The sequence below is a fragment of the Cherax quadricarinatus genome, chromosome 35 (genome assembly GCF_038502225.1).
Source record: "Cherax quadricarinatus isolate ZL_2023a chromosome 35, ASM3850222v1, whole genome shotgun sequence".
Lineage (NCBI taxonomy): Eukaryota > Metazoa > Arthropoda > Malacostraca > Decapoda > Parastacidae > Cherax > Cherax quadricarinatus.
The window spans coordinates 11,831,133-11,849,981 of NC_091326.1; the positions used below are offsets into that span (position 1 = coordinate 11,831,133).

Consider the following 18,849-nt stretch of genomic DNA (forward strand, 5'->3'; position numbering starts at 1 on the left):
ACTCCAGACTGTCCATGTTAGCCACTAGGCCAGCTAGCTTCCATAAGATTCATCCTGTGGTGTAGAAATATACCTAGCTGGATGAATCTTACTGAAGCTAGCTGGCCCAGTGGCTAACGCGACGGTCTGGAGTTTTGAGATTCTCTGACCACGGGTTCAAACCCCACCCGTGGTATGGCTTGTTTGCAATCGTGTCATTACGATTTCGTGAGTCAAGTGACATTAAAACAATACCCAAGATGGTTGACGCAAACCACTACTGTACCATAATAGTCTGCTCCTCGCTACACAACAAATTCGTTTAATGACGTGGTCTTAGGAACGGAACTTTGCCGTTAAGTGAGGAGAGGCTGTATTAAATTTCATCTATACGAATGTATCTAAATATATATAAATGAATAAAAATATATATTTTCATTGGCTTTAATGCAGGTTAGCATATATATTAACTTACCTCTTGTGTGCAGACAAGTGGCACCACAGTAGCTGCTGAACGATCATAGAAATCTGTATAGATGCGACCATAAACAGGTGTAGGAGTAATGACCACATCATTAGGATCACACAGTGTATGGGAGAGTGCATCCAAACACGCTGTTATCCCATTCATCACTACTAACTAGGGAGAATAATTACAATAATAAAATGATGCAAGTGTCTTGCAGGCAAATTAATACTGAGTGCATTAATATATTACCAGGAATAACCAAGCAATGATTTAAATTATGTGAAAATTTAAAGTTTTTTAGATACATAGTTCACTTTCTATCTAATATTGCAAGCCATACATTATTTAACATGTTTAAAAACAAAATCAAGAAAATGATGGCATGCATGTTTTCTATTAATAGGATTTTATATATAATTATAATGATCAAGCTCAAATTTGTATAAACTGAGGTACAGTAAATTAAAATTTTTATACACTACTACAAGGGCAATTCATTTTTTTTTTTTTTTATCTTTCTCACTACATTAATGTAACATACTACAGTGAACCCCCACTGTTCGGCAGCTGCAACTTTCTTGAAATCTGACTTTTGGCAACTTTTTTCACCAAAATATATCCTTGCAGTTAGTGATTCGGCGACCGTCCGGTACGTGTTTGCCGTTAGCACGCATACAAAGCCAGTCTCCTGCACCATTCAAACTCCGTGTGTCATTGTTTACCATCACCCCATGGGTTCATATGATACATTTCATAATAATCCATTGTTTTTTGTGCTTGCAATTGCTTAACAAGTCACCATGGGCCCGAAGAAAGCTAGTGCCAGCCCTTGGTACAGAAAGTGAGGAACACGAATGAATTCAAGAAAGAAATCATAGAAAAATATGAGAGTGGAGTGTGTGTTACAGAGCTTTCCAGGATGTATGGCAAACCCCATTCAACCATCACTTTGATCGTGATGAAGGGAAAGGAAATAAAATGTGCTGTTGTTGCAAAAGGGGTAGATATGCTGACAAAAAAAAAAAAAAAAAAAAAAAAATATCGCAAACTCTCGAAGAAGTGGAGAGGTTATTGCTGGTATGGATTACCCAAAAACCGTTGGCAGGAGATAGTATTATGCAGTCAATAATGTGTGAAAAGGCAAGGCAGTTGCATAACGACCTTGTAAAGAAAATGCCTGCAACGAGTGGTGATGTTTGTGATTTTAAGGCCAGCAAAGGCTAGTTTGAGAGATCAAAGAAGCGTAGTGGCATACACAGTGTGAAAAGGCATGGGGAGGCTGCAAATTCAGACAAACGGGTGGCTGAGAAGTTTGTACAGGAGTTTAAGGGGTACGTAGACATTGAAAAATTCAAACCCCAACAAATGTTCAATTGTGATGAAACGGGCCTGTTTTAAAAGAAAATGCCAAAGAGGACCTACATCACACAGGAGTAAACGGCACTCCCAGGACAAGTCTATGAAAGACAGGCTAACTCATGTTTTGTAGTAATGCTAGTGGGGATTGCAAAGTGAAGCCTTTACTGGTTTATCATTCTGAAAACCCCAGTGTGTTCAAGAAAAACATTGTCGTCAAGAGTAAATTGTGTGTGATGTGGAAGGCTAACAGTAAGGCATGGGTCACAAGGGAAATTTTCCTTGACTGGTTTAATGAAGTGTTTGGCCCCAGTGTGAAGAAATACCTCCTGCAAAATAAATTGGAACTCAAGTGCCTCCTGCTAATGGACAATACTCCTGCTCATCCTCCAGACTTGGAAGAGCAAATGGTGGTGGAGTTTCGTTTCATCACAGTGAGGTTCTTGCCCCCTAATAAATACAACTCCTCTCCTCCAGCCCATGGACCAGCAGGTCATTTCAAACTTCAAAAAAATGTACACCAAAGCAGTGTTTCAAAAGTGCTTTGAAGTGACCTCAGACACTGAATTGACCCTAAGAGAGTTCTGGAAAGATCACTTCAATATCCTCCATTGCATAAACCTTATAGGTAAGGCTTGGGAAGGAGTGACTTGCAGGACTCTGAACTCTGCTTGGAGAAAATTATGGCCAGAATGTGTACAAGAGAGGGACTTTGAAGGATTTGGGGCTGACCTTGAGGAACCTATGCCAGTTGTGGAAAGTATTGTGTCACTGGGGAATTCCATGGGACTGGATGAGAGTTTAGAAGATGTGGAAGAGTTGGTGGAGGACCATGATGAAGGGCTAACCACTACAGAGCTGCAAGACCTTCATCTGCAACAAGCAACAGACTACGGCTCAGGAAATTGCTTCAGAGGAGGAAGAGATGGAGGAAGGTGTCTTTTTCAAAGATTAAGGACATTTGTGCAAAGTGGACTGAAGGGCAAACATTTATGAATGAACTTCACCCTGACAAAGCTGTTACAGGCCATGTTGGAAACATGTGCAATGTTGTGTCCCATTTTAAAGAAATTTTAAAGAAACACCAGAAACAGCTCTCTGGAGAGATATTTTGTGCAACAGGGGTCCAGTGACTCAAGTTGTTCCCAGTGGCATTAAAAAACAAAGAAGGGAAGTAACCCCAGATAAGGACTTGGTACCTAAGTCTTTATGGAAGGGGATTCCCCTTCCAAACAATAGTGCACCTTCATCCTCTCCCCTCCTCCCATCCACCCAGAAGTCTTCAGTAAATGTAAGAGTAATGTTAATATTACTTTATATATATGTATGTACTTGATTTCTCATTGATTTCTGTATGTAAATCTTTATTTAATTTGGGGAAAAAAAAAAAAAAAAATGAGTGTCTGGAACGGATTAATTTCATTTCCATTATTTCTTATGGGGAAAATGGTTTCGCCATTCATCAATTTCGTCCTTCGGCAGACTCTCTGGAACGGATTAATCACGAAACTCGGGGGGTCCACTTCAGTTTAAAACTCCAAATGCACAACAGAACAAACGTAAATCTGTAATCTTGCTGCATTACCAAATTTTGCATCCACAACATAACCTATGTACGAATATCCTTTATTATTTTGTTGCCCATGATCATGCACAAGTTACTTGAAAATATGTGTTTACTATAAATAAGGAAGCCCCAGCTAGCCTTAAATAGTAAATGGACTTTTCATGCACTGAACTCCCATGAAATATCTGACAAATAAATACTATTGGCATACTACATTATATTTGTTGTATTTTCCCAAGTTTTATTTAACATTTATGTACTTGTTTTAATTATTATAAATGAATTGTGGGTTTGCTGTATTTTAATAAATATAATTACTATAAATATATCGTATGCTATGAGAAATCAATACGATATTTCTGATAAGAGGACACATTAAAACAATCAATATAAGACAAAAAATAGAATAATTCTGTCCCTATGCAAAGGCTACTGGGGGCTGGAATGTATTTTACCTATTCTTAAGTATGGTAAATACAAGTTTAGTATCCAAAATGTCACGAAGTGAGAATCTAGTCAAAATCATCCCTTGTGAACAGTGGGGGAAGCAAACTATTGTACTGTAATGCTTAATGTAAAAACTATATCATGATTTATTAAAACTTACATTATCAGGATTAATAGATTTGCTTGGTTTGTGGTGGCGAGTAAGAAAGTTTGCAATGGCTTTCCGTAATTCAAGTATGCCAGAAGGATCAGAGTAGTACTGATGACGAGCTGTCAGGGTTAGTGCGTCTGGCATGTTTATTCGAGCCAACACTTCCTCTTCCATGAGCTGATTGATAGCTTGGCCAAAGTTGATGATGCCCTTAAAAAAAATAGACATGTACAAAATGCAGCATGTGTATGCATGGATAAATAAACTGTATTACACTTGGTAACTCAGTGACATGCAACTCTTCCAATGGATAAAGACAAATGCAGTATAATGCAATCCTTTATTGAAAACATTTCACCTACACACTAGGATTTTTCAAATCACAAACAGATCTATCTGCAGAGAGATCTGGCACAAAACTCAGTGTTAAAAGACTGCAAAACACAGGATTCCGGAATCATCACTAACCAGCATACTGAACAAGCTTGACCAGAACAACTGCTCCTACAACATAGCTGAGCCTCTTACCAGGTAACTTCTTTATTGCCATCCCACATAGCAACAGGACATAGTATGGAAGAATGCTGCAGCAGGCCTACTGGCACAAGCTAGGCAGGTCCTCCCAAATACAATCTCTGCTCTGCCACATATTTGTCTAACTTGTCTTTAGCCAGCTTCAACATACCTTGCCTGACTTTTCATGGCACTCCATTCACTGTCTATATGTATGTCTTTTCTTCCCAGGTAGATCCGTTTGTCATTGATAAAGCCCACTGTGTGGGTGAAACACTGTCAATGAAGTACTGCATTATACTGCACTTGTGTTTTTATCCATAGCATTAGTATTTTATACTATTTCTCTCCAGCTTTCTCCAATGCTGCAAGGTAAGTTTTTGGAATGTGTGAGACTTTTGATTGGTTACGAGGGTTATAAAGAATGGGAACTTCTCCTTTCCCTGCTCAGCTGATCTGGTTAGAGAATCCATGGAGCAAGGCCAAAATTTTACACTATAATATGGAATGCTCTAGGCCCTTTAACAGGCACTGTCAGACCCCTATGAGTTTAGTGCTTTCCCACGAGTATAAGAATCTAGGCTCATTAAGTACTGTATTTACAACAGACAGAGGTTCAGCAAGAGTATCATTGGACAACAAGATAGTGAACTGCAATTAAGGAATTATCTTCATGAGAAAGTGCTAAGATGGTAAGGGGTACTATAATGCCTGGGCATTGATAGGTAGTTAGATTTATATCATGGGGCTAGTACCTCCTATTTATTAGAGAAAGCCCTTCAGCAGGGTCAAGGCACCTTCCTACAAAGGGTAGTCTCTGAGAGCAATAAATTCTCTTTGTCCCTTTGTCATACTTTTTTAAAATCTACACCATATCTCTGACTTCATTACCAGTGCTCTCTTTAGTCCACCTGTCTTCCAATAGTTACTGGTGGCTAAAGCTCCCGCTTCACACACAGAGGGCCCAGGTTCAATTCCCGGCGGGTGGAAACATTTCGACACGTTTCCTTTCACCTGTTGTCCTGTTCACCTAGCAGCAAATAGGTACCTGGGTGTTAGTCGACTGGTGTGGGTCGCATCCTGGGGGACAAGATTAAGGACCCCAATGGAAATAAGTTACAGTCCTGGATGACACACTGACTTTTTTGGGTTATCCTGGGTGGCTAACCCTCCGGGGTTAAAAATCCGAACGAAACCTTATCTCATCTTCTAATTATAGACGAGTGACCATGAAACGAAAATGAGAATGTCACCCATCAAGTCGATGCAAATTTTAGGTATCTTGAAAGTTGGGTGCTTAGAACAATTCTGGTGAGAGTGCACAACCATTCTTCATACATAGCAACGAGTTAATAGGGGAAACCCATCCTCTCTCGCAGCACACCTGGAGAATTGGAAGAAATTAGGTTTGATCCTAGGGAAATTTAATTCCAATTCCTTAGATCAATAGCCCTTTATCAACATCAAGGTACTTCCCCATCCCCTTGAAGAGAGTGCCACATAAAAGATCCAGGTTTGGAGGGATAGGGGTAACCATCTACTAAAATATACTGTGAACTTGAATGAAATCAACTTTGCAGTGTAGCCTCTACATCAACATAAGTGGGGATGCATCATGATCCTAAATTATAGTACATATTGTCATGTCTGTGTAGAAGCTTAAAACCCATTTGGGCTATGCAGTGTCTGAAAAATGGGAGGTAATCAATTCTGAACCAAAGGCAACTCCAAAATTCTGGTTCCTTGTATCAAGAGCCCTTTATGGGAGTCAAGGATATTAATTTATACATAAATATTCAAGACAAGTTTTCCAAATATCTGTACCCACCTTAGAGGAGTTAGTAAGCCAGCTTTAGTGAAGAAGTTAAATCCTCAACACTAGACTACCAGAATCATGTGTGGAAAAGGACACTTTGTACAGTTCAGGACATTTTTTAATGGAAAAGCTTCAGTCCTTGAGGGTTGAAGAAGCCACTTACGGCAAAACGTTTCCTTTACTAAATGTTCTGAACTGTACACAAGCATTCTTTTCCACAGTTTGTTGGTATCATACCATTTTTAACTACCAGAATCATGCTCTTACCAGATTTCGCTAAAGACAGCAAGGAACATAATCTATCTCCCCTTATAGATGATACAGATACAGGAGGCTTCCCACAGGTATTAACGTAGTACCTGAAATACATCAGAAGAAAATAGGGCTATTACAGGATTTACCAGGAGTCCTCTCCTATTTGATTAACATCCTTTTTTTGGGGGGAGGGGGGGCTGAGTATAAAGGAGCATATTGCAAACTTACCTGTATCCTACAGAAGATATGAATTTAAGGGGTGAAACTAAGAACAGATTGTGTATATGACCAGGGGTAAATACAGTTTAAGACAAGTAGCCAAGAGGGAATTCAAGGTAAGAGAGTGCAGGCAAGATATACTACATGTAGTCTCTGAACTACCAAATGTTGTACATGATTATTTATCCACCTTGATTTTTGGGGCTTTAACCTAGATAGTTCATGTTGCAACCTCTCCCTGCAGCAGCAGGAGAGAAAAAAAAAAAAAAAAAAAAAAAAAAAAATTGATCTTTGTGTTGACTATACTAGTGAATAGGGAGAGGATATTTTTTAAAAAATATTATAGCGAGGGTAAAAGGTAGATGGGATACAAGAAAAATAGAAGCAACAAGAGAGGTGAAGGTGTATAAACTAAAAGAGGAGGCAGTTAGGGTAAGATATAAACAACTATTGGAGGATAGATGGACTAGTGAGAGTACAGTGGACCCCCGGTTTGCAATATTAATCCGTTCCTGAGAGCTCATCGTAAACCAAAATTATCGAAAAGCGAATCAATTTTCCCCCGTAAGAAATAATGGAAATCAAATTAATCCGTGCAAGACACCCAAAAGTATGAAAAAAAAATTTTTACCACATGAAATATTAAGTTTAATGCACACAAACTGAAGAAGACATGCACAGTTTGTAGTACTCTACTAACAATAGAATACATGACACTTACCTTTAATGAAGATCTGGTGATGACTGATGGGATGGGAGGAGGGGAGTGTCGAACTTATTGTTTAGAAGGGGAATCCCCTTCCAATAAGACTTGAGGTAGCAAGTCCTCTTCTGGGGTTACTTCCCTTCTTTTAATGCCACTAGGACCAGCTTGAGAGTCACTGGCAGCCTCACCATGCCTAATCACACTATGTATGCCACTACGATTCTTAAATCTTTCAAACCAACCTTTGCTGGCCTTAAATTCACTCACATCACCACTAGTTGCAGGCAATTCCTTTACCAAATCGTCAAGCAACTGCCTAGCCTTTTCACAAATGATCGCTTGAGAGATGCTATCTCCTGCTATCTGTTTTTCATTTATCCACACCAATAACAGTCTCTCAACATCTTCTAACACTTGCGGTCGCTGTTTTGTAATCACAGATGCACCTTTTGCAACAACAGCTTCCTTGATTGCCGTTTTCTTGGTCACTATAGAAGAGATGGTTGATTGGGGCTTTGTATACAACCTGGCCAGCTCCGACACACGCACTCCACTTTCGTACTTTGCAATTATCTCTTTCTTCATTTCAATAGTCATTAGCACCCTTTTTCTCGAAGGGTTGGCACTAGAAGCTTTCTTGGGGCCCATGGTGACTTATTTTGCAGAAACAAGCACCAAAAACACTGATAATATGGAATGTACCGAATGTATCCTTAGATGCGAGCACACTGGCTGGCTTGTAAACACTGGCACACGTCTTGGACGAATTGTATACTGGCTTTTTTAATGGGAACCGAGGCAAAATTTTTGCGTTAAAATGCATTGAATACCGGATTTATCGGATACCGATGGCATCGCGAACCGGGGGTCCACTGTATAGGCAATGGGGTCGAAGATGTATGGGGTAGGTTTAAGAATGTAGTGTTAGAGTGTTCAGCAGAAGTTTGTGGTTACAGGAAAGTGGGTGCGGAAGGGAAGAAGAGTGACTGGTGGAATGATGATGTAAAGAGAGTAGTAAGGGACAAAAAGTTAGCATACAAGAGGTTTTTACAAAGAAGTGATGCAAGGAGGAAAGAGTATATGGAGGAAAAAAAAAAAAAGATTAAGAGAGTGGTAAAGCAATCTAAAGAGAGAGCAAATGAGAGAGTGGGTGAGATGTTATCAACAAACTTTGTTGAAAATAAAAGTTTGGGAGCGAGATTAACAAGCTGAGGAAGCCTAGAGAACAAATGGATTTGTCAGTTAAAAATAGGAGAGGAGAGTTATTAAATGGAGAGTTAGAGGTATCGGGAAGATGGAGGGAATATTTTGAGGAATTGTTAAATGTTGATGAAGATAGGGAAGCTGTGATTTCGTGTATAGGACAAAGAGGAATAACATCTTGTAGGAGTGAGGACAAGCCAGTTGTAAGTGTGGGGGAAGTTCGTGAGGCAGTGGGTAGAATTAAAGGGGGTAAGGCAGCTGGGATTGATGGGATAAAGATAGAAATGTTAAAGGCAGGTGGGGATAAATTTTTGAAGTGGTTGGTACTGTTATTTAATAAATGTATGGAAGAGGGTAAGGCACTTAAAGATTGGCAGAGAGCATGCATAGTTCCTTTGTATAAAGGCAAAGAGGATAAAAGAGTGAAAAAACTATATTGGAATAAGTCTGTTGAGTATACCTGGTAAAGTGTATGGTAGAGTTATTATTGAAAGAATTAAGAGTAAGACGGAGAGTAGGATAGCAGATGAACAAGGTGGTTTTAGGAAAGGTAGGGGGTTTGTAGACCAAGTGTTTACAGTGAAACATAGGTGAACAGTATTTAGATAAGTGTAAAGAGGTTTTTGTGGCATTTATGGATTTGATAAAGGCATATAACAGGGTGGATAGGGGGGCAATGTAGCAGGTGTATGGTATAGGAGGTAGTTACTGAAAGCAGTGAAGAGTTTTTACGAGGATGGTGAGGCTCAAGTCAGTATGTAGGAGAGAGGGAGATTATTTTCCAGTAAAAGTAGGCCTTAGACAAGGATGTGTGATGTCACCGTGGTTGCTCAATATATTTTTAGATGGGGTTGTAAGAGAAGTGAATGCTAGGGTCTTGGCAAGAGGTGTGGAGTTAAAAGATAAAGAATCAAACACAAAGTGGGAGTTGTCACAGTTGCTTTTTGCTGATGACACTGTGCTTTTGGGAGAGACTGAAGAGAAGTTGCAGAGGTTGGTGGATGAATTTGGTAGGGTATGTAAGAGAAGAAAATTAAAAGTGAATACAGGAATGAGTAAGGTTATGAGGATAACAAAAAGATTAGGTGGTGAAAGATTGGATATCAAATTGGAGGGAGAGAATATGGAGGAGGTGAATGTATTCAGATATTTGGGAGTGGACGTGTCAGCAGATGGGTCTATGAAGGATGGGGTGAATCATAGAATTGATGAGGGGAAAAGAGTGAGTGGTGCACTTAGGAGTCTGTGGAGACAAAGAACTTTGTCTATGGAAGCAAAGAGGGGAATGTATGAGAGTATAGATGTACTAACACTCTTATATGGGTGTGAAGCATGGGTGATGAATGTTGCAATGAGGAGAAGGCTGGAGGCATTGGAGATATCATGTCTGAGGGCAATGCGTGGTGTGAATATAATGCAGAGAATTCATAGTTTGGAAATTAAGAGGAGGTGTGGGATTACCTAAACTATTGTCCAGAGGGCTGAGGAGGGGTTGTTGAGGTGGTTCGGACATGTAGAGAGAATGGAACAAAACAGAATGACTTCAAGGTTTGGAGGGAAGGGGTAAAGGAGGTTTTGTGTGAGAGGGGCTTGGACTTCCAGCAAGCATGCGTGAGCGTATTTGATAGGAGTGAATGGAGACAAATGGTTTTTTAATACTTGACGTGCTGTTGGAGTGTGAGCAAAGTAACATTTATGAAGGGATTCAGGGAAACCGGCAGGCCGGACTTGAGTCCTGGAGATGGGAAGTACAGTGTTTACACTCTGAAGGAGGGGTGTTAATGTTGCAGTTTTATAATTGTAGTGGAAAGCACCCTTCTAGCAAGACAGTGATGGAGTGAAAGATGAAAGTTTTTCTTTTTCGGGCCACCCTGCCTTGGTGGGAATCGGCCGATGTGTTAATAATAAAATAATTTCGATATATATCAGTACCATTTTGTCTGAAACAAAATGATGGAGTCAGATACAGAAAGGTGTGGTAGCGAGGGGTAGGTGAGCCAGGCGAAGGAGTGCAAGAGCCAGGCGCAGGCAAAGGAATGCAAGAGCCAGGGGCAGGAGAAGGAGTGCAAGAGCCAGGCGCAGGAGTGCAAGAGCCAGGCGCAGGCGAAGGAGTGCAAGAGCCAGGCACAGGCGAAGGAGTGCAAGATCCAGGCGCAGGCGAAGGAGTGCAAGAGCCAGGCGCAGGCAAAGGAATGCAAGAGCCAGGGGCAGGCGAAGGAGTGCAAGAGCCAGGCGCAGGAGTGCAAGAGCCAGGCACAGGCGAAGGAGTGCAAGAGCCAGGCGCAGGCGAAGGAGTGCAAGAGCCAGGCACAGGCAAAGGAGTGCAAGAGCCAGGCACAGGCGATGGAGTGCAAGAGCCAGGCGCAAGCAAAGGAGTACAAGAGCCAGGCGCAGGTAAAGAAGTACAAGAGCCAGGGGCAGGCGAAGGAGTGCAAGAGCCAGGCGCAGGAGTGCAAGAGCCAGGCACAGGCGAAGGAGTGCAAGAGCCAGGCGCAGGCGAAGGAGTGCAAGAGCCAGGCACAGGCAAAGGAGTGCAAGAGCCAGGCACAGGCAAAGGAGTGCAAGAGCCAGGCACAGGCGATGGAGTGCAAGAGCCAGGCGCAAGCAAAGGAGTACAAGAGCCAGGCGCAGGTAAAGAAGTACAAGAGCCAGGGGCAGGCGAAGGAGTGCAAGAGCCAGGTGCAGGAGTGCAAGAGCCAGGCGCAGGCGAAGGAGTGCAAGAGCCAGGCGCAGGCGAAGGAGTGCAAGAGCCAGGCGCAGGCGAAGGAGTGCAAGAGCCAGGCGCAGGCAAAGGAGTGCAAGAGCCAGGTGCAGGCAAAGGAGTGCAAGAGCCAGGCACAGGCGATGGAGTGCAAGAGCCAGGCGCAAGCAAAGGAGTACAAGAGCCAGGCGCAGGTAAAGAAGTACAAGAGCCAGGGGCAGGCGAAGGAGTGCAAGAGCCAGGTGCAGGAGTGCAAGAGCCAGGCGCAGGCGAAGGAGTGCAAGAGCCAGGCACAGGCGAAGGAGTGCAAGAGCCAGGCGCAGGCGAAGGAGTGCAAGAGCCAGGCGCAGGCAAAGGAGTGCAAGAGCCAGGTGCAGGCAAAGGAGTGCAAGAGCCAGGCGCAGGCAAAGGAATGCAAGAGCCAGGCGAAGGAGTGCAAGAGCCAGGCGAAGGAGTGCAAGAGCCAGGCGCAGGAGTGCAAGAGCCAGGCGCAGGAGTGCATGAGCCAGGCACAGGAGTGCATGAGCCAGGCGCAGGCAAAGGAGTGCAAGAGCCAGGCGCAGGCAAAGGAGTGCAAGAGCCAGGCGCAGGCGAAGGAGTGCAAGAGCCAGGCACAGGCGAAGGAGTGCAAGAGCCAGGCACAGGCGATGGAGTGCAAGAGCCAGGCGCAAGCAAAGGAGTACAAGAGCCAGGCGCAGGCAAAGGAATGCAAGAGCCAGGGGCAGGCGAAGGAGTGCAAGAGCCAGGCGCAGGAGTGCAAGAGCCAGACGCAGGAGTGCAAGAGCCAGCTGCAGGTGAAGGAGTGCAAGAGCCAGGCGCAGGCGAAGGAGTGCAAGAGCCAGGCGCAGGCGAAGGAGTGCAAGAGCCAGGCGCAGGCGAAGGAGTGCAAGAGCCAGGCGCAGGCGAAGGAGTGCAAGAGCCAGGCGCAGGCGAAGGAGTGCAAGAGCCAGGCGCAGGCGAAGGAGTGCAAGAGCCAGGCGCAGGCGAAGGAGTGCAAGAGCCAGGCGCAGGCGAAGGAGTGCAAGAGCCAGGCGCAGGCGAAGGAGTGCAAGAGCCAGGCGCAGGCGAAGGAGTGCAAGAGCCAGGCGCAGGCGAAGGAGTGCAAGAGCCAGGCGCAGGCGAAGGAGTGCAAGAGCCAGGCGCAGGCGAAGGAGTGCAAGAGCCAGGCGCAGGCGAAGGAGTGCAAGAGCCAGGCGCAGGCGAAGGAGTGCAAGAGCCAGGCGCAGGCGAAGGAGTGCAAGAGCCAGGCGCAGGCGAAGGAGTGCAAGAGCCAGGCGCAGGCGAAGGAGTGCAAGAGCCAGGCGCAGGCGAAGGAGTGCAAGAGCCAGGCGCAGGCGAAGGAGTGCAAGAGCCAGGCGCAGGCGAAGGAGTGCAAGAGCCAGGCGCAGGCGAAGGAGTGCAAGAGCCAGGCGCAGGCGAAGGAGTGCAAGAGCCAGGCGCAGGCGAAGGAGTGCAAGAGCCAGGCGCAGGCGAAGGAGTGCAAGAGCCAGGCGCAGGCGAAGGAGTGCAAGAGCCAGGCGCAGGCGAAGGAGTGCAAGAGCCAGGCGCAGGCGAAGGAGTGCAAGAGCCAGGCGCAGGCGAAGGAGTGCAAGAGCCAGGCGCAGGCGAAGGAGTACAAGAGCCAGGCGCAGGCAAAGGAGTACAAGAGCCAGGCGCAGGCGAGAGATAATTATAAGCATACAAATGCATAGTTAATAGTTTGATCTGGTGGGGAAGGAGGCAGCTCCAATTCCTTTCATGGGGAGGTCTACAGCTATCAAAATATCCCCTTATGAACAAGTGCAAAACGCGTCCGACCCCAAAGGAAACAAATCGTCTAAGTTGGTGTTGTTGGGTTATACTAGGTTAAATCACATCTTTGACTGTGTTGCATTACTCAAGGTTAAACCATAATACAGTATCTGACCTTGTTCGTTTGTCCTAGGCTGTCCTGGTGAAGCATGCTATGTGCAGTTACTTGAACACCGCGAATCAATTTCACAACCTCCTACTATATTTTTACGTTATGTAAATTTTCACAATTTTATTGTATTAAAATAGAAAAGTTAAACCCTGAGAATGAGCGGCAATCAGTTCGACCCAAGGAAGAGGGCAAATACAATTCTTGGGATCAAGAGTCCCTCGCTTGACGGGACAATAATGATAACCGATTCCTTAGATAAAGTCTCTCGCCAGCATCCCCTCCTTTAAAATATATGATAAATCAGCAAGTCCGCAGGGTTTTAAGGATATACACAGGTGTATATGCTAAATCCCTATTTTAGGGATTAAAGGTTATGTATAGCCTTAATGACCCTCGTGTAGCATTAATGATGTAGAGATACAATACTTCAGAGTTGTGGTCATTATTTTACAATATTAACATGTAAAATAAATACAAATTATGTCAGTGAGCAAGCAAACGTTATTGTACATTATGCCTTTATAATATTAAAGTAGTTACATCTTGGCGCCTTTTACGTATATAACCGTTAAGTTTATTCAGGTACACTTAATTTTGGGGGGATGACTGCAACTGTCCTCCATAATTATGTGAAATTACCTTAGATACCCCCCCCCCCTAAAAAAATGTCAGTGGCTTATTTCCGTTGAGTTCCTTTAAATTATACTTCTACATATAAACTGCAGCCTATAAAGGAATTCCCTCGGTAAATCTGTATTATCTTTGTGACAATGATACTTAACCATGTAAGCACACGGGTAAGATATTAGAAAGATTTCTTAAGGAAGAAGTCCTAACCCTGAAGTGGTTACTGGCGACAAGCAGATTCGATACAATGAATGGGAGGGCATGTTCAATTACTTAAATCAAGAGCTCCTCATTAGCATCAAGAAACTTTCCTTTTATGGAAATAGATAACAGAATACGAGGTACCATACGAATGTTTGTTCCTGTACCTACATATAGAAAATTATACTCGGGCTTTAATTAAATGCACTCGCCCAAAATTAAAACACATTAGTACATTTATTTACATTACCATGAGACTATTTTAAGATATCAGCATAATGATTAAAATCTTACTTCTGAAAATAAGTAACTTGCATCAAAAGACGCGTTGGGGACAGTTAATATAGCTAAGAATAAAAACAATCATATAACTAAGAATAAAAACAATCATATAACTATGAATAAAAACAATCATTATATTCGTTAACCTTCAAATTTGTTTATCCTCTTTTAGAGTTAATAGTAGATTTCGTGTTAATAAAGAAAATCTTAATAATTGTTATTATAATAAAAATTAAGCGTTAAACCTTGTCAAGGGTCATACAGAGCTACAGGGTGACATGCTCAAGAAGAAATATTAGATCAGAGACCAGCGAGAGTTAATATGCATGAGAGAGTTAGCAATGGTAGTGAAAGCGCTAAAGGGAAAATATAATCATAGTGTACTAAACCAGTTTCTGACAAAAAGGTCAAAGAGGAAGGTCTGTGTCGAAGGTAGGGCTGTCAGCGAGATCTGATAAATTAAACGCGTGACGGTGGTGGCGACGTGGAAGGAAATTCTACGTGCCCAGGGATGGATAGGACAGTCTATTAAGAGAAGGTAAACTGACAACGAACTTGACACTTCTCACAGAGCGGTCTTAACAAATGGTTAAATGCAGCAATTAGTCTGTCTAGATGGAGGTTATTCCGGGGATCAACGCCCCCGCATATTAGTTTTACGAACAAATTTCGTCAACGTCAACTTTCGCTTTGTTGCCAACTTAATATACTAAACATTATGAACTTAATGTTACAATTATTAGTTACTATTAATACTACTGCCCTACTATTCGCAGGTAAGCATTAAATCCATAAGGGCCAGACTGGGTTTTAGGAATGGAAGGTAATCAGCTCTTCGACATAAATATTTATACTTGGCAGTATCAGTAACTGTAATGGTACGCAAGACATATAGGCAACTTTATTCCGAAACGTTTCGCCTACACAGTAGGCTTCTTCAGTCGAGTACAGAAAGTAGGCAGGAGCAGTAGAGATATGAAGACGATGTAATCAGTCCATCACTCTTGAAGTCGTAGATTTGAGGTTGTCAGTCCATCAGCCTGGAGAAATTCTGTTCCAAAGTCTGGAACTAACTGAAGATCAAGCGACAGTGTTGAGACTTAAATACTGTCGGAAGGAGAAGTGAATAGTAGTAGTAGTGAGAATGTAGCCACTGAGAGGTCACGTCCCTCTCAGATCAAACGGTTCTCACTTGAAAAATTTGTCCAAGGGTGATGGACTGATTACATCTCTACTACTCCTGCCTACTTTCTGTACTAGACTGAAGAAGCCTACTGTGTAGGCGAAACATTACGGAATAAAGTTGCCTAAATGTTGCCTATGTGTCTTACCTACCAACCTGTCGGTATTGTATACCACTTTGTTATTCAGTAACTGTAATGTTTGAGTGAACATTGAAAATCTTGTACCTACTGGACCAAACAAATTCGATTGCAATATATAAAACAATCTGAGATGAATAAGAGGCAACCTAGTTACATGTCTGATGCTAGTTTCTATTCAGTATACAAAATATGTCAATAAGCAGAGATATTTTATATGTAGACCATGTTAACAAGCATCTTCCCGAAAAGCTAAAACTACGGCATTAAAATCATAACAGTTAAATTAACCAAGAGGAAAATTATAATATAAAACATTTTTTATGAATCCCAACATGCATAAAAGATTTACCCACAGAACCACGTCTTCATGATGGAGGAAACTTGACAAGTTCCTCCAGTCATATGTTGAGTGCAGTGCAGCTGGGCTGTAGTGTCAGTGCTGGACTGTGCTGCTGCTAGCTAGCACAACAGACTGATAAGCCATCAACCAGGAGCCCTGGTAGAGGACCGGGCCGTGAGGGCGATGACCCCAGAAACCTTCAACAGGCAGTCATGTAGATGCATTATACAGCATCTTAAGATACATTGTAAATATTTTGTACTGAACAAAATTATAACTGTTGTCGGTTATTTTAATAAACATTTATTAGTCTCTTATTGCATTCCTGCTAATTTTTTTATGACTTACAAATTAGTTATTAATTATGCTGTTGGCGGGAAATTATAACCTCATTAAACTACTATTGATCAAAAAACAGCATATAAGAGTCAAGCATGTAAGAGTTTTTGTCATACAAAAACTAATATTTGTGAACACGTAAGAGCGAGCATCAATATTTATACAAATGATGGTAAATGTTATAAAACTACTATAAATACCGCTAAACCCCGAAAAAAATTAAACCTTCTCCATTTCACATGTAAATACTAACACTGAACTTTTTAACAGAATAATGAAAGTTAATTAAAAACATGATAACTGAGGAGGCACTTACCTCCGGGTTGTTAAGTTGGTGGTACAAGTTGGCTTGTATCTCCTTGGTGTACTGGGCTGAGAAGGTGGGGAAGGACAGTGTTTGGTGAGCCCGCTGAGAAATCATGTTGGGTGGTGGAGCCTGGTGAGGCTGCAGTGTCTGGCTAGCCATAACAGTGCTGTAAGCGTGGCTGCCCATGACAGTGCTGTGAGCAGGAGCAGCTATAGGGTGTGTTGCTCCGCCATGTGACTCAACCTCACAGTTGACAAGCCTTTATTGGTGTCAAAAAATCTCTCCCTCTCTCTTTCTCTTATTTATCAACCCTTGAGCCTCCGCTTTACATTAGTTCTAATTAAACTCTGTATTAAGGCAATCTAAATTTTTGAAAAATATAGCCAATAAACGAGTAAAAACTAGAAAAAAAATCTGTGTAGGCACCTCGTACACAATCGAGCTGGCGGACAGTTGCCAGCACTTATTTTCACCTCAGTTACAGTAAGTAAGTAAGTTTATTCAAGTATACACAAATACAGTTACATAGAATTATCATACATAGCAGCATATGTGTAGAGAACCTAGGATAACCCAAAAAAGTCAGACAGAGTGACTTATTTCCATTGGGGTCCTTTAATTTCCATTGGGGAATTCTGTGATGACTTTGTAGTAAACAGGATATAGCTCATATTATAATAGTAATACACTGTACTTGAAGTAAATACTAGCATTCTAATAAGTGTGTTCTTTGTGAATTTGGAAGTATGTACATTGTACTCGTGCAATATTTACAACACGTTAGCTCACATTATGTTACATACTAATTCTATTAATATTGATTCCATATTGACCATAGTTCATCATTCCAGATCAGCGAGAATATCTAGATATGTACATGGATAAGGCGACAACAACATGACATGGTTGTGATACATTAGAAAACATCAGATAATTTTTTTTAGGAGAGTGCAACGACCCGACTGCTTGCCTCTACGAACTGAAATTGTTATGAAGGTACACACAAGAAATAAACTGCGTCGGACAAATTCAAGTGACTTTTATTTTAAATCCAAGAAGCATTCAAAATTTATAACCATGAAATATTCTTACTCCACTTTATTTCCTAATCTTAGGTTAAATCTGCATAATATAGTGTTCAGATAACCTGTGCCCTCAAAACCACTAAAAAAATCGTATGTATAAAATACCCAAATAAAAACTAATTCACTTATTATCAATGTTAGTCTATTTGCTTTACCCAACAATTTCATACTTCTATCTAGGATTAAGGCATCGGAGTTACGTACTGATAGTATTGGCAATTTGCCCCGAATACGATTGCCAACATACTTGCAAGTTTCTAGCATAATTTACATTTATAAGGAGGCGGTAAACTCGTAGACAGCAAAGAGGTAATAAGAGGAATCAGCCATGACCCCAAGGAATAGGAAATTAGTTCCAATTTCTTAATTCAAAAACCATTCACTGGCATCAAAGCACCCCCTTGAATGGAAAATGATGTATCCCTTTCTAAGATTCACACACGCTGCCTTGTTGACTATAATAACAATAATATCTTTATTTCTACAAGTACATGTACAAAGTATACAGTCCTAGCTGACATCAATGACATACTACATAGAAAGCCCCTTGTTATGCAGAGGATTTCGGGAAAATTAGGTCAATTTTGTCCCAAGACGCGACCCACACCAGTCGGCTAACACCCAGGTACCCATTTGAATGATGGGTGAACATAGACAACCGGTGTAAGGAAACACGCAATAAGGGCCACTCGACCCTTATTCACATTCCTAGCATGATTCTAACTTAGCCTCGGCACTTTTACTAATGCTTGCCATTCCCAGAACATTGTTAAAATTGTCTAACCCGAACGCGTATGATTTGACCAGACCAAGAGTTGTAGGAGCCCAGGGCGAAGAACTAGTGAGGATCCCTGCCACTGAACCACCTTTGAGTGCGTGCATACTCCCCTATTTGTTTACCTGGAGAGAGTTCCGGGGGTCAACGCCCCCGCGGCCCGGTCTGTGACCAGGCCTCCTGGTGGATCAGAGCCTGATCAACCAGGCTGTTACTGCTGGCTGCACGCAAACCAACGTACGAGCCACAGCCCGGCTAATCAGGAACCGACTTTAGGTGCTTG

General features: G+C 42.3%; 1 protein-coding gene across 6 annotated transcripts in view; it reads right to left on the reverse strand.

Moving 5' to 3' along the window:
* The window catches only part of LOC128694982 (probable inactive 1-aminocyclopropane-1-carboxylate synthase-like protein 2), a 42,606-nt gene extending 25,628 nt beyond the window's left edge, over window positions 1-16,978 (reverse strand). Inside the window, exons 1-5 of one of the 6 annotated variants that reach the window (XM_053785348.1) lie at window positions 16,716-16,849; window positions 16,074-16,257; window positions 6,566-6,657; window positions 3,979-4,179; window positions 455-619 (exon numbers count right to left, since the gene is read on the reverse strand). In XM_053785348.1, coding sequence (XP_053641323.1) covers window positions 455-619; window positions 3,979-4,143 — 330 coding nt within the window. In that variant the 5' untranslated portion in view covers window positions 4,144-4,179; window positions 6,566-6,657; window positions 16,074-16,257; window positions 16,716-16,849. Of the gene's footprint in view, window positions 1-454; window positions 620-3,978; window positions 4,180-6,565; window positions 6,658-16,069; window positions 16,258-16,715 lie in introns of all 6 variants that reach the window. The other 5 variants (XM_053785347.1, XM_053785351.1, XM_053785350.1 and 2 more) reach the window with 5 other exon arrangements.
* Window positions 16,979-18,849: the final 1,871 nt, after the last annotated feature.